The following is a 15564-nucleotide window of genomic DNA, read 5'->3' on the forward strand; positions in this document are numbered from 1 at the left end:
TTTACAATTTATTTGTTTCAGTCCTATGTACATCATTTAATTTGATTTACATCTCACACCCAAATGCACCCACGTACCAGAGTTTCAGAGTTGATTGTTTATACGACATTTATTTGTTGCTATGAATTTTGATTTGAAATTGTTTTACACATTGATTGCGTTTTAGTACTTCATCTGGATTAACATGACTGGATGTCGATAACACCGTGCGACAAAAAAAAAAAAAATAAAAAATTCAAAACACACAAAAAAATCGATACATTCACTAAACTATTTTCACTCCGACGTCAGAGTTTTTTTTTTCAAAGGACTTTGAAATTTTTGAGATATGATTAATTCAAAAATATATCTAAAAAAAAATCAGTGCAATGTAAAATAACAATATGCGTACCAAATGAGAGAGCAAATTCTGTAGAACTTATAAACAATAATTTTTTTTTGGTTTTCAATGACAAATAGGTATTGAAAATGTGCTTTTAATAAATTTTATCTTTTTAAGTTAATGAAGTTTGCAGGAGGAAATTCAATAATGAGGTCGTGCATATAAGTACTAGTCTCCAAACAATAATTAAAAAAAAATAATGCAAATTCGTCCTTATGCACCAAAAAAAAAATGATTCTGTTGTAATTCTACAGATTTTAGTTTTTTTTTTGATATGATACAATTATTGCTATCCTACATTGCACCACATTTTTAAAGTAATTTTTTGAGATAATTATATTTTTTAAATTTCAAAGTCCTTAAAGAAAACCGTGACAAACTTAGTACGCAGTTTTGCTATAATTTACTCATAGCTTCGCGAATATATTCATTTTTTTTTTGTGTGCAAGTGAAAGACTCGTGAAGACAGAGTTTGTAATCAACAGTGGAAAAGTATCGAACATACATATGATTTCCGGGACATTTCAAATAAAATAGCTCTCTATTAGGATTTAAGTCATTTTTTTTCTTCGTCAGAGGTTAAGGAATTGAAATAAGCGCAAAGCTTTTTTATTTCATTCAATTAGCCGGCGTACTTTGTCTTGCGAGTAAATTTTCTGAGGTACTAGGGCCATAATCATGGCACACCAATGCAAATTAGTTTGATTTAGTGATTAGAGCTGTAACACCTTTAATACTTGTGCACGAATCAAAATGATACATCTGAGGTAATTCAGGGTCTCAGAATGCGAATCTAATTCAGCGGTTTTGGTTAAAAGACTATGTAAAACCAAGTGCAAACGAATTATTATTATCATATTGCGCAGTCACATAAAGGTTTCTCTCGGAGAGATATACAAATGCGCGTATTGATTTGGTTGCCCTTGGAGATTTATATTTAGTTTCAAGTAATAGATCTCCTTCACTGAGAGTTACCTAGGAGACTTATTTCTAATGGTTGCTTGTTTTCGGTCATTCAAGAGGGGGTTTTTTTACCCGAGTATCCGAGTAAGCGGTTATCTTTATCCGGGTACCCGGATAGGTTGTTATATTTATCCGGGTACTTGAAACTCGGGTTATATTTGTCGGGACCCGAGTAGTGAGTTATCCTTACACGGGAATGTACCAGATTACCCTTATAAAGGGTTTTATTTATCCTAGTACTCGGGCAGGTGTAGATTTTTTCTGTGTATTAGGGTTGTTCTTTTCCGGGCTGCTGGGTAGAGGTTGATACATATTATACATATACTCGGTATCAGGGTAGCGGGCTATCGCTTAGAGCGCAATATTTATTCGGGTACCTAAGTAGGGGGTTAATTTTATCCAGGTACCCGAGTAAGAGCTTTAATTTATTCGGGTACCCGGGTAGTGGGTTATCTTTATCCGGGTGGTGAATTACACAACCTGCCTGAATAACAAATCAATAATAAAGTTCAAGTCACGTTGTACTTAGTTACATATGAAATGTATGTAAACAACCGAAGGAGATTTATTTATTTTTATTTCTCATTGGTTAATAGTTATCTTTGGTCCTCCAAAGAAACATATTAAATTTAATGAAGTTTATGGTTTAAGTGAGAAACAATCTTAAAAATTGGCATAGCTCGAATTTATTTGAAAATCAACTTTCACTCTGACACTTGTCACATTTCAATTAGTTTTCTCTTTGTAACATACTGACTCAGCAATAAGAAATGAGCGCTCACATGCAAATAAAAGATCATGTTTTGTGGTATAGCAATGGACATCTCTCGTACATATGTATATAGTACTTATGTGCATGCTTTGTGCTTATAAATGATACTCATACGCCCTGGGGTCGAAAGCAAAACATGCTTAGTGTATTCAACTTAGTATGCACAATTAATTTTTCAAATATCGAATTCATTTCACTAAAATCTAAATTTAACATTTACAAACTGCTTACCAATTCAACAACAAATACAAAATATGAAAAATATTTAGCATACGTGCAAGTATAATTCACTTTTACGTCAGAATTGTTGTGGCCGTTGTTGCATGTTGCAAAAATGTTTGCAGAATTTTTGACTGCGAGTGCCAAAGCAGATACATACATGTGAATACATACATGCATACATACAATGCAAATGCACTCGAATGCACTACATAAGCTAAAAATAAGAAAATGCTAGAGCAAATAAAGGTACATACAAGAGGAATAACTGTTTTCCAGAGCAGAAAAGTCAGATAAATTGAATGAATGTGAAGTAGCAAGCATGCAACTAAGAATTTATGTATGAATGTGAGAGTATTGTATTGTAGCATAAGGCATACACAGGAGTATGTGTACATACATACATACATACATCTGTACGTCGCAGCAAAAATGAGGTACATAAGAGCTGGTCAGGATGGCAATGAGTTGTGCTGCAATAAAACATACATAACATGTCAGAAAACTACGAACGTTCGTATGTACAAGTATGTATGTATGTATGTATGCAGATACGACTATGCATACGTATACAAACACATATATTTATCAGTGGTGTTATTGCTTGCTTTGGCAGTAAAAATGAGTACTCACTCGTATTGACTTCGTTTCTCGGTTGCTGCTCCGTTATTTATTTCGTTCGCATGTTGCCTGTTGTAGTATGACTATGAAAATGGCGTACTAGTAAATACATATGTGTGTACATACAGCCAAATGTATAAAAATCTGTATCTGTGTATGCTTCGCTGATGTGTTTTGCAACAACTTTACTTATTCTTTAACGCATGATTTTAAGTATTCATTTGCATGTTTGTATGTAGGGACATTTTTAGTATCTTGTTGCTGATATTGCTGTGCGCCTACTAAGTCAATTTTCGTAAATACTTGTATGTTTTGGAAACGCTAGCGCTTAAACCAAGAAGTGTTTAGCAGAGTTGATGGCAAGGTAAATGCAAACAAATAAAGAGGTACACAAATTTTTAGAAAAATAAATATTTTTGTACCATTTAATATTCGAATGAAGAGAGATACATAATTGGTTTATTTGCCTGTCTATGCATCAGAAAACAAGCAATTTCTTTCTTTTCTTTCGAATTGTGCGAAATATTGTACGCATATGTAGGATATAGATTAGTATGGAATATTTTAACCTGTGGCGAAAATTTTGTTCAAATTCTTTGCTAAAAGACACAAAAGGTTAGATAAGCGATTTTATAATAAATAAAGTTGAAGGTATTAATAATTTCTCCTAAATATTTATTCTTTAATCAAAAGAGACATCGAAAGCCCAATCGACGTTTTCAAAAGGTTAACAGCTTGCATGTAAGGACTCCAGATTGTTCGATAGCTTCGCTGTTTTCGTATATAATATTTGAGTTCAAGGGATTTGAGCTGCTTGTTATTCCTCCAGACAGCGGCAACGTTGATGCGTATTGGCGGCACAGTTGATCTGATCAAAATTGTACTCTGTTAGACGGTAGAAAAGCGGCTTAACGAGATACTGACTTGATATGTCAAGTGCAGGCCAAAACTTTCCCTCCTTTTTACACTGCATATTGAAACTGGCTACATTAGTAAACAAATTCAATTTAAGTTTAATCCTAGAAATAAAGACTTCTGAAATTATCGCGAGCATCGTACAAGAAATAGTTCAAGAAAAAACGCTATGAAACATTTAATGAATGTTCTTTTCTGTTCGTCGGATGCCGTGATATCGTCTTTATCTAAGAGACACAGTTATTAAAAAAATAATAATTGTTTTGGATAAAGAAGTATTGCAACTTTTTTGATATAGATATCGGGTATGAAGAGCTTAGTTCAGATGACAGCGACTCAGATTGTGACTGAAAAATTATCAAAACTTAATATAAATAAGTTATAAAATAAAAAAAAAAAATAAAATAAAATAAAATAAATATTTTTCGTTTATTAAATTCGTTTATTAGATACATTCTAATGTTACATCTATCAAGTAAAGCCCAATTTGTGAACATTGTACATCATTAAAAATATATCACTTCAACTAATATAAAAAATTGAAATTTAAAAATTTAAATAGACTTTTGTTTTTTTTTCGAGATATGAATTAAGTTCCGCTAGATCGACCATTTGGACCACTGTGGGCTGGTAGAATTTTAATATGATTTTTTAATTCATTCAATTATTATTTTTAACCCTTTTTACTTTTTTAAGAAAAATTAAACCCCAAAAATTTAGATTAGCTAATAATAAACAAATTATGTTAAATAAAGTTAAACAATTTAAAATTGAATATACTATAAATCAAAAATAAAAATTTTTATTATTATTGCTGTGGCGTAATAAAATTTACTTTTTAGCAATGTTTTTTATTTTTATTTTTTCGATTTGTTTGTTATGAAAAATGGGAAAAAACCACAAAACATTTTTGGCAATCGCTCCAGCCGAAACTCGAAGCTCTCACCACTTGGCTACCGCGTAAGTCTAACTCGATTGCTTTATTTGCTTACTTGCGTAATAGACAAGTGCTGGCCGTTTTGGTCAGTGTTATTATAGAAAATTCTCCTAATCCCTCTTCCACCATTTTCCACTTTCCGACCTTCGAGTTTGAACAATATGTGTTAGCAGGTTTGTACTTCGATGTACTCGCTTTTCCGATGGCCAGCAGAGAATTATTTTTAAAGAAGGCTTCAAGTGGACGTCTCATTCAAGGTTTTACTTTCGAGGTTTCGTGCGACATCCAATCAGAATCAAGCTTCGATTTATGGGCGTTGTCACAGAAAAGAAAGGAACACAATTTCATGCTTTCATACGACAGACATAAGGGATTAGTTCGGGGCAATTGCGATTAACTACTCCTTGCTTTGGCTTCATTAGCCAAAAACACACAGAAAATGCCTTAGATCGAAATCTGCGCAACTGAAAAAAAAAATAAATATAATCTGCCTTATCCGGAGTTTCGCCTGAAAAATAAATGTACCCAAAAATTTGTCATCCGCCCATAGTAAAACCATGGAAACCAAGAGTGGAAAGTGAGCCGGTTCGAGCAAAATGAGATTCGTGATAAGGTTGAATATGTTGAAATATGGACGAAGAGAAATGCAAGTTCAATGCAAACCGTTGGAGGGATAAAAATTTTTCGTCAGATAAAAGCTAGCAATTTCTGCGTAAAAAGAAAACGCAATTTAATAATAAAGATTCCGAATATTGGACTCACCAAACTACGTTCATTATCTACATACAAATGAATGTACATATGTATGTATGTATGTATGTGGTACGCGAGTATTAATTGTAAAATCAAATTTAATGAGCCATGGCAGCAGCTGTCACCGACATAATCGAACAGATTGATGGATTAAAAAGTTTTGTGAAAGCAATCGTGTATGAAAATATAGTTAATAAAACGCTGGTCAGTGAAATGACGCATGCAAAAGTCTGCCAGTCAAGCAATGGCGGATGAATCAAACAAAAAAAAAAAAACAAAAAATCCTGAACTTTAGTACTAAAGCCAAAAGATATTCAATGCATATTGTATATAAGTTATAATACAAAAAGCTAGTTACTGAAAGAGTCTTAATTATTAAATTGTTAGTTTGTAAAAAATTGACTAACGATGCTACTAAAGCACAAGGACTTCTTAGACAATATAAACACCAAGAAGCAAGTAAAACATTTTAAGCTTCACTGTTGCACATCAATAACCGTGCACGCATTACATAACAAAAAAAAAAAAAAAATACATATTGCACTAAAAAATAAAATCAAAGCAAAAACTCAAACACTGCAGCGAACTCAAACGTGCCGACAGCTGTTGCAGCGCTGCAGCGCTGGAAAACTTTACTTTTTCAATGGGTAATGAAAGTATTGTTTCAATGTATGACGTAAAGCAGAGCGACCATAAATGCAGCGAAAGAAAAAACAGCAAAAAAAGAGATTGGAAAAAAATACACACAGAAAGCAAAACGCTCGTTGATGTGGAAAACTCTTTTGCCAACTAATAAATACTTGCTTTTAGCTGCTTTTACTATTTTAGTTTTCTAACACCCACACATTATTTTTTGATGACAGTTTTTATTTTTGTGTGCATCAAAAGGAAAAGCGAAAAAAAAAATACTCGAATGGAACCAAAATATCAGGGACGTAACAAAGCTGGAAAAAATAAAGGTAATTAAAATTAATTAAAAAATGTAAAATAAAAAGCAGATTCGGCGAATAAAAAGTTAGCGAACAATTCTAAATAGACTAAGCGTTGGCAATGCAAGTAGTGGAGAGAATAAACAACATAAATTATGAAAAAAAAAAAATGGGAACCCATTTCGTGGAACTGCTATTTTGAAGGTTTCTCTAAGAGGCAGCTTTGTTGCGGAGCTACTATTATTACAAGCTTTTAATAATTCCGCCTGTTCCTGCGTCAGTAAGCAACTCTTGCAATAAATAAAATTTTGAACGTATATTGTTTACATGAAAAGTTCGCATTATGGGGGCAATACGCACATCGTCGTCGCCTTGGTAAAATATTGTCGTAAGCGCAATTTTGAGGATTTTTAGTTCTAGATGCAGTTATTTATTTTGAAATAAGGTCTTTCGATTGGTGTTATCAGTTCTTAGATATCTTATTTAGTTTCCGAGATATTAACTACAATTTTTTCGATAATTTAGTACAAATTTAGATAGTGATGCGGTCATATTAAACTAATCAATAACTTAAAAATGGCGTTCTCCATTTTTGGATATCTTCTTTAGTTTCCGAGATATTCAGTAAAAAGTGTCGTTAATTTAGTAGAAATTTTGATCACATTTTGTCGTATTTCATACAAATTGGCTGCCAAATTGTAGACAAATGACGCTTATGACAAAATTTTACTAAAGAAAATCCTTCATAAACATAAAACTAATTAAAAATAAACGTTAAAAATTAAATAATTTAAGAGTTTTGTGAACAAGTAACATTTTCAGAGACTTTGGAGAAAATCTATCTTCGCGCGTTTTTGAAAAATTGCATTCCAAACATCAATCGCGATTTCCCACAACCTACCGAAATCAAAATACGACAATCTTTTACACAGCCGACGGAATGCACTACTGCAGAGTTAGAGGTAACTTTGGAACTCGCGCCACTGCATCTTTCAGTTGAACATGCTGAAAAGCGAACTCTCCAATATTTCCTGAAAGAGGGATTTGCATACTCTATGATAGAGTAGTAGTTTTCTAAAGAAACTTGGAGGTTGGTACATACAGCTAGCACACATCAGTGGTATAGAATGGTCTTAAGGCTCCGGAGCAGGCTTATCTTGCTCCAGACTGAAGCTTTCGGTGCCCTGAGAGTCTTTCCAAGCATCTTCCAAGCGGAAGGCTATGCTATAGGATTGTGTGCTTAAATTAACGTGAGAGAATCCTAACTTGAAGTGATAAATAGTCAGGTGGCACTCAACGCTCTCTCATAATTCGAGGTCAAATTCTCAGTGATCCTAGAGTTTGCGGAGAAGCTTAAAGCTCTGGCTGAGTATATCGTCAAGTTAAAAGCTTACTAGGAGGGTGCAGTCTGAAAAGAAACATGCCACATCGTTCCCATAATTCAGCAGGTAAAACTAAAAAAAAAAAAATTGGTAAAAAATGATTTTTGTTTTGGTTTATAATTTTTGGGAATATTTGCTCACATGGAATTCGCAATAAGGCTGTTACTTGTAAGTGAAACCACATCATTCACCTATCAAAGCAAATCAAATACCAACCGTCCTTGAGTACACAACTCGCTCGAGTACACAATTCACATACATCTCCTGAGAATGAGAAACACTCAGAGCCGGAGTAAAGCAAATTCATTAGGCTACTAGGTATTAAATTGAGTAAATACGCCACCTCTTAACGCTGGCACTTTGTGGCAGGTTGCACTAACTTTTGCTTTGCTCGCTCGCATTAAGTGCTAAAGATTAATTCAATAAGACGCCAACAACAATAACAAAAGTATCATATAACAGTTAACTTTAATGCCATTAGACGAAACGAAAGACGAAAGTCGCAAAACTAATTACAAACAATTAAGTGTAGCCCTAAAGTTGATTTATTGTGAGACGGATTGTTGTTGTGTGTTGTTGTTTCAGTTGATGCGCTTACAGGCACAGATGGCGGCGCCAAGAAGCAATGAAACTGTAAAGAGAATGTTGCAAAGAGTGTTAAGCGAAGCACAAATACGAAAGAAAGAAAATTTAAAGACCGTACTTTTGCGATAGTTGTAGGTAAAACGCGAGTCCCAAACACGAAAATGTGCTAATTTTTTCCTTTTTTTTTAGACAACTGGAAATGGCGAATTTTTGCATTAAGCATTGGCTTGTTAAATCAATTCAAGTATGCTTTGCAACTGTCATTATTCAAATGTTTTTCAGCAGCCATTTCAGTAAGAATATTTTCTTCAATTATTCCTTCCATTCTAGATGCACCAGTCACTCTTTTTTCCGCAATCACTCTTTTTCATTTCTTCTTCGTGCCTCACTGTTGTCTCGCTTTAGTTGACAAATTGACATTGAAAATTAATTACACTTTTCAGCGTTTGCGACTTTGCCCTAAGTGGCTAAGCGTAATCGCCTGCAATTGTTGTCATTGCGCTTTTCCGTTGCACGCATCTTATCCAACGCTACATGTCCTTCTCGCTTTTTACTTTAATTGCATGTCTTAGCCTCTTCAAGAGCACGGATTCTCTTCGACTCACTTGAACGTTTGAATAATTATTTTTTTATTTCTGCACTTGACTTTGCAAGGCTTCAATAATTAAAAACATAATTTTTTTAAGATGTTCCGGTTTCTTTGATATTTAGGTATCACTTTGAAATGGCGTAGTACTTATTGATAACGTTTCCAGCACTTGCGTTCTCGAGTGTTTTGACATTATTGAAATATATATCGATTACAATATTTATAGACAATTGAATTTCAATATATTTATCGATTGCGATGGTCATCTTCAGTTGGATATTGTAATTCATTTCCCTGATTGTAAAGTACTAGGGGTGTGAGTCACTGTCAAAGTTCGCCCGTTTTTCCAGTTTTTTCTTAGCGCCCTGGAGATTTTGACAAACAACCATTCGATACTTATTGATAACTCAATGAATTTCAAAAACAATGAATTCCAATAACTTGATAAATTCCGACGAATTTCGAAAGTCGATACTTTCTGGTAACTCGATAAATCGCTAAATGGTGATAACTCGATAAATTCGTGTAATTCTAGAAATTTCGATAACCAGATCTACTTTGAGAATTCCAAAAAATTATATTCCATATATATCCACAACTCGATACATTCCGTCAATCTATAAATTTTGATCACTCTATGAATATTGGCTATTCAATAAATAACATATAAAATAAGATTTCACTAACTTGATAAATTTCGAGAATCCGCTAAATTTTTATAGCTCAATTTTTCACTCAATTTGATATTTTTTTTTTTATGAGAAACAATAAAATTTGCAAGATACCAGTTGAGCCCGATTTTTAAATTTTTGTTTGATGGTATTAAATTTTTATTGTAAAGTGCAGAAAAAGTAGCAATTTTGAAGAAAATCGATTCTCCAGTTCAAGTTAAAAAATGTTACGTAATAAAGACTAGTTAAACGAAAAAAAATTTTAAATGTTAAAAAACAAAATGTGCACCAACTTAAACAAAATTTTTAGTTTCTCGAAAAATGTTGGGTATGCAGCTTTATAGATCATCCCTTGATCATAAAATTTTAGTAAAATAAAATGCAATTTGTAAGTGGCTAATAGGTCGCAATGATTTCTAATAACTTTTTCGCTAATATTTCGAGCACATCTGCTAAACGGGAAATAAAAGTCTTTGTTATATCGTCGCCTGGGTAAAAGATTGTCGTATGTCAATTTCGGCAGGTTGTGGGAAATCGCGAATGATGTTTGGAATGCAATTTCTCTGAAAATGTTACTAGCAGTGTTGCCGCGCCCGAAAAATAAAGTTTAACAAAATCCATCAAAAAGTTTAACAAATCCCGTTAAAATTAAGCAACTTATTTATCGGGTCAACTTATTTGTCGGCCGCTGTGGTGTAGTGGTAAGCAGCGCGCGCTTCAGTTCCGCTGCCCCTGGGTTGAACCCTGGTCAAAGCAACATCGAAAAAAAAATATAGAAAAAAGGTTTTTCCTTAACAGCGGTCGTCCCTCGGCAGGCAATGGCAAACCTCCGAGTGTATTTCTGCCATGAAAAACAGCTTCTCATAAAAATACAATTTCCGTTCGGAGTCGGCGTAAAACTATAGGTCCCTCCGCTTTGTGTGACAACAACAAGGCGCATGCCACAAATCGGGGGAGAAGCTCGGCCAAACACTAACTTATGTGTAAGCGCCAAACTTTTATTATTATTATATATCGGGTCTTATTAAAACGAAAAATGCCTGGTAAATTGGTTATAGAAATAAAAAGTAAGCAAGTCAGTAAGTAAAGGCTCTCTAAGGCTGAGTTTTGTCGTCAAAAGTAAGGATGTTATATTCTAAGGGCCAATTTCAAAAGAATATTTAAACGGCACTTAAGTTTAATTGTGGATTGTTGTTTAAATGCCACTTAGGTTTCGTTGGGTTTCAGATCAACTTTGTCTAAATATGCCAAACAATTGGCAGCATTGGCTTATTCTTTGAAATTGTTGTTGCATTTGCATTCTTGATTACATTTTCTGCTGAACAGCTCATTGTTTTGGGTGGGATTTGTTGGGATTGATTAAACAACCTACCAATCAATCTTGGTTGTTTGGTATAAACACAGGCTTGCATATCTCATATTTAAATAGCAAAATTGGCCATTTAAGTGCAGACTAAATGTATGATCTGAAAAGGAATAGTGGAAATTAATCAACAATCTCTACTTAAGTAGGCCATCTGAAATCGGGCCCAACAGTTGCTAAATTTGAAAACTATTACACATTATTTCAAGCTTTCAACGCATACTCCTATAATAGTTATCTGCCCTTGCGCTAGTTTTTTGAATGCATGCAAAAACGAGTTATTTAGGCATCATCCAAAATGCGCGTGTTGATCTTGTCACGCAAATGAAGGGACCTAAAGTTCGAGGTCGCCTCCGAACGGCAAATGGTTTTTATGAGAAGCGATTTCATGGCAGAATTACACTCGGAGGTTTGAAAATGCGACGACCGTAGATCGGGAATTGCGTAGTGCAACATTTGCTGGAACTTTATGTGGGATCTGGATGACAGTCTTCCTAAAATAAATTTGAAAAATTTATTGAAATAGTAACTCTTCTGACTATGAATTTTTGAGGAAAATTATCCTTTTTGACTATTTTAATAAAAAATATTAGCAAAACGAAGAAAAGTTTAACATTTTAACAGGCAAGAAAAACTTAAGCATTTTTGCTTAAATTTAAGCAAAACGGCAACGCTGGTTACTAGTTCACCAAATTCTTAAATTATTTTATTTTTAATGTTTATTGTTAATTAGATTTGAGTTTATGAAGGATTTCCTTTAGTAAAATTTTGCCGTAAGCGCCTTTTGTCCACAATTTGGCAGCCACTTTGTATGAAATACGACAAAATGTGATCAAAATTTCTACTAAATTAACGACACTTTTTACTGAATATCTCGGAAACTAAAGAAGATATCCAAAAATGGAGAACGCCATTTTTAAGTTATTATTAAAAATCAACGCGAACTCTTAGCCACTTGCAACTTGCAATTTATTGTACTAAAAGTTAATGGTCTACAAAACTGCATACCCAAAATTTTTATAAAAACCAAAAAAAAAAAAAATAAAAATAAAGTTAATTTTGATGAACATTTTTTTATACATTTTCTGCACTTTGCACTAAAAAAATTAATACAAACAAAAAATTCAAAAATCGGGCTCAACAGTCTCTTGCAAATTTTATTAGCTTTCATTTAAACTAATCAAATTAATTGAGTGAAAAATGAAGGCTCCAGTGAATTGTGAACACAAAATGCCAAAGTTCCGTTATTGCAGAGAGAGAGATTGACATATAAATATGTACATAGAAAGCAAGCAGGGGCTGCGCGAATTAACATTGCTCTTTTGCTATTCGCGCTTTGAGCGACCTCTAAATATTTTTTGATAAAAAAAAAAAATAAAATAAACAAGTAAGAAAGGCTAAGTTCGGGCGGAGCCGAACATTAAATACCCGGCGCAAGTATTAAATATATGTTTTTTCACCCTACCGAAACCTTCCGCTAGATGGTAAGCCGAGTTGTAACAATTTTGAGTAAATTAGCGTCCTTCAATTTCGAAATATTGAAGTTTCAAGCAATTCTTAAATTTACCGTTATATGAGAATCGGCCGTTATATTAGTCCGATTTCAATAATTTTCAACGTTTTGCTTACACGTGGCAAGTACAATAACCATACCGAGTTTGGTACAAATTGGTAGAACGGTTACCGGTATACTTATATGTGATCATAAGTGGGCGGTGCCACTCCCATTTTCCAAAATTTTACCATAAACGCATTTCTTGGTAAAGAATTGTTGCAACCATCAATTTTGAAAAAATGAGCTTCAATATTTAATGATTTATCGAAGATTTTGTATTTCTCTAAATTACCGTTATATGGGATGTGGGCGTGGTTATTGTCCGATTTTAAAAAGTTTCGGCGGTTTTTTATGCTGTACCAAGGCCAACAACTGTGCCAAGTTTGGAAGAAATTGGTGTAGCGGTTACCAAGATATACACATGTAACCATAAGTGGGCGTGGCTACGCCCATTTTCCAAGAATTTATAATATTCTTATTTTTCGTCTAAAACTTATTATAAATATCAATTTTGAGTGAATAATCTCCAGTAGTTACTAAAATATTGCAGTTTTCATATTTCTGAAAATTACCGTTATATGGGAAATAGGCGTGGTTATTGAGCGATTTTAAAAATTTTCGGCCATTTGGTATGTTATGCGAAGGCCAACAACTGTGCCAAGTTTGGAAGAAATTGGGGCAGTGGTTACCAAGATATACACATGTAACCATAAGTGGGCGTGGCTACGCCCATTTTCCAAAACTTTATAATATTCTTATTTTTCGTCTAAAAATTATTGTAAATATCAATTTTGAGTGAATTATCTTCAGTAGTTACTAAAATATCGCAGTTTTCGTATTTCTGGAAATTACCGTTATATGGGAAGTGGGCGTGGTTAAAGTCCGATTTCGCCCATTTTCAATACCAACCTACCTTGGATTAAGGGAAACCTACATACCAAATTTCGTTGAGATATCTCAATTTTTGCTCGAGTTATCGTGTACACGGACAGACGGACAGACGGACAGACGGACAGACGGACAGACGGACGGACAGACAGACATGGCTTAATCGATTTCTTTTTTCATCCTGATCATTTATGTATACATTTGTCTATATCTATCTCGATTCGTTTTGGCTGTTACAAACAACCGTTATGTGAACAAAATTAATATACCCTTGTGCACAAGTGCGCTCGGGTATAAAAATAGGGGTATATTTTTTTCGGTATATACCAATCCTAGGAGGTGAGAGCATAAAAATTCCGACTTTACTTTTTCACATGCATTTTTGGACCACCCTACTGTACACTATGCAACCCTGTAAATTTACAGCTTATGCAACCTTAAAGCTAGAAGACGCGTAATGTGTATCTATCTATAATTTTTACCCTGATTTTCAGATGAAAAATAAATTCTATTTAAAAACGAAAAACGTTTAATTTTTATTTGAAGATAGGCGGCGTTTAATTTGATGCGGTTCAATAAACTAAATAATTTATGTTTATAAAATACAAACGCAAAACAATTAGTCAAAGCATTATTAAGCTTTAACAACATTAAAAAGTATTTAACAAAATCCAAAAAGGGCCGCTGTTTTCCTTCAAAATTTTATTCGTTTTCCTTATATTTTACATACAATTGAAGAAAAGCCCGTTTAACGTTGTTCACCAACCATGTAGTAAAAAAGGCATAATCACCGGTTGGCAATATTGTGGCGGCAGTTAAAAGTTTTTGATTGATGCGTAAATTTTTCACAATCAGCTCATTCTGCAGAGGAAAGCATAGATTTACTTAGTAAAATTTTGTAATTATTTAGTTACCCATTTAGTCATCTTTTCTTTCAACTTACACGGTACGGACACGAATGATTTATATTCGTATAGGGTCTTATGAAATCATACAAGTAATTTATCATAGGATTACTTTTTGTGCTGATAAATTTACAAGCATCGAATTTGGTGTCGATCAAGTAAGGACGATAGCCATTTGACTTTTTCATGAATTGCAGGTGTACCTTTGTTTGGAAAATTTAAGTCACAGAAATTGTTGAGACAATTAATTAATTATTTTTTTTTCAATTTGTAAATTTTTCATAAATATTATACGCACAGTAATATTATCCAGTGGTGGTTGCAGAATTTTCAATCGGATATTGATTTCGTTTAAACTACGTTGGACCAAGCGTAGGCGACATTCTGCGAAATCCACAAAGCTTCTATTCAAGCTTGTGCACTTGATGTCGGTTATCGTAGCGTGTGCGGCCGCCGCTGTAGCCACAAAATATTGGGCGAACCTGCTAGCCACAAGCAACCAGCAAACCAGTGCAACACTCTTCAATGGCGATTTCATACTGACAGGCAAATGAGCTACTCTGCTGCGCATCAATGGGCATTGCGAGCATTTTATTTTTATTTTTTAATTGTTTATTTATTTATTAGTGTTGCAGATAAAATGAGATGATAGCATTGAAGAGTTGAAGTAGCAAATAATTATATTAATTATGTGAAATAGTTCATGGCCCTTACACAATCGGTGAAGAGCCTTCTTCTGGCGTATTCCAATGCCATTTCGGCCATAAGCCGATTAGAGCTGGCCGATTTTCAAATTTCATGTAAGCCTTTAAAAATGCATAACTTAAGCTCACTAAATACAGAAAGCTTTATTGAAAACCTGTGTATTTTACGAAAACCGTGCACCAACAGCACAATATATCAGCAAACTGTCTGGAGCATACATAGTTAACCCTCTGAAACGAAGTGATGGGAATCTCCTTTTCACAGATGACACCAAGCAAGCCAACGGCATTGCATTTGCTGTTACGAACGAAGCTGGGCCAACCCTTTCTCAGGGACTTTTACCGCAGGATGCCCACATCTTCGAAGTTACGAATTACAAGGCTTGTGAAAAGTAAGCAAAAGTTTATAATATGCAGCGATAGGCCATCAG

At 33.9% G+C, this 15564-nt stretch overlaps 1 protein-coding gene across 1 annotated transcript; it reads right to left on the minus strand.

Annotated features, from left to right (window-relative positions):
* Positions 1-14210: 14210 nt before the first annotated feature.
* On the minus strand, positions 14211-14967 carry LOC118736434. Its single transcript, XM_036466529.1, has 3 exons — positions 14728-14967; positions 14468-14632; positions 14211-14385 (listed from the first exon to the last, which is right to left on the minus strand). Exons 1-3 carry the CDS (start codon positions 14965-14967, stop codon positions 14227-14229), a joined length of 564 nt encoding a protein of 187 aa, XP_036322422.1. The 3' UTR covers positions 14211-14226.
* Between the last annotated feature and the right edge of the window lie 597 nt (positions 14968-15564).

This window comes from Rhagoletis pomonella, unplaced genomic scaffold (assembly GCF_013731165.1).
Source record: "Rhagoletis pomonella isolate Grant_MI unplaced genomic scaffold, Rhpom_1.0 Rhpom_scaffold_00003, whole genome shotgun sequence".
NCBI lineage: Eukaryota > Metazoa > Arthropoda > Insecta > Diptera > Tephritidae > Rhagoletis > Rhagoletis pomonella.

Bases quoted from the DNA above. Each gene is read 5' to 3' on its own strand.
- LOC118736434 (XM_036466529.1), bottom strand. From the start codon at position 14,967: ATGAAATCGCCATTGAAGAGTGTTGCACTGGTTTGCTGGTTGCTTGTG. The intron at 14,633-14,727 runs GTGCGTATAATA...TTCCAAACAAAG, and splicing joins CACCACTGGATAATATTACT to GTACACCTGCAATTCATGAA. The intron at 14,386-14,467 runs GTAAGTTGAAAG...TTTCCTCTGCAG, and splicing joins ATCATTCGTGTCCGTACCGT to AATGAGCTGATTGTGAAAAA.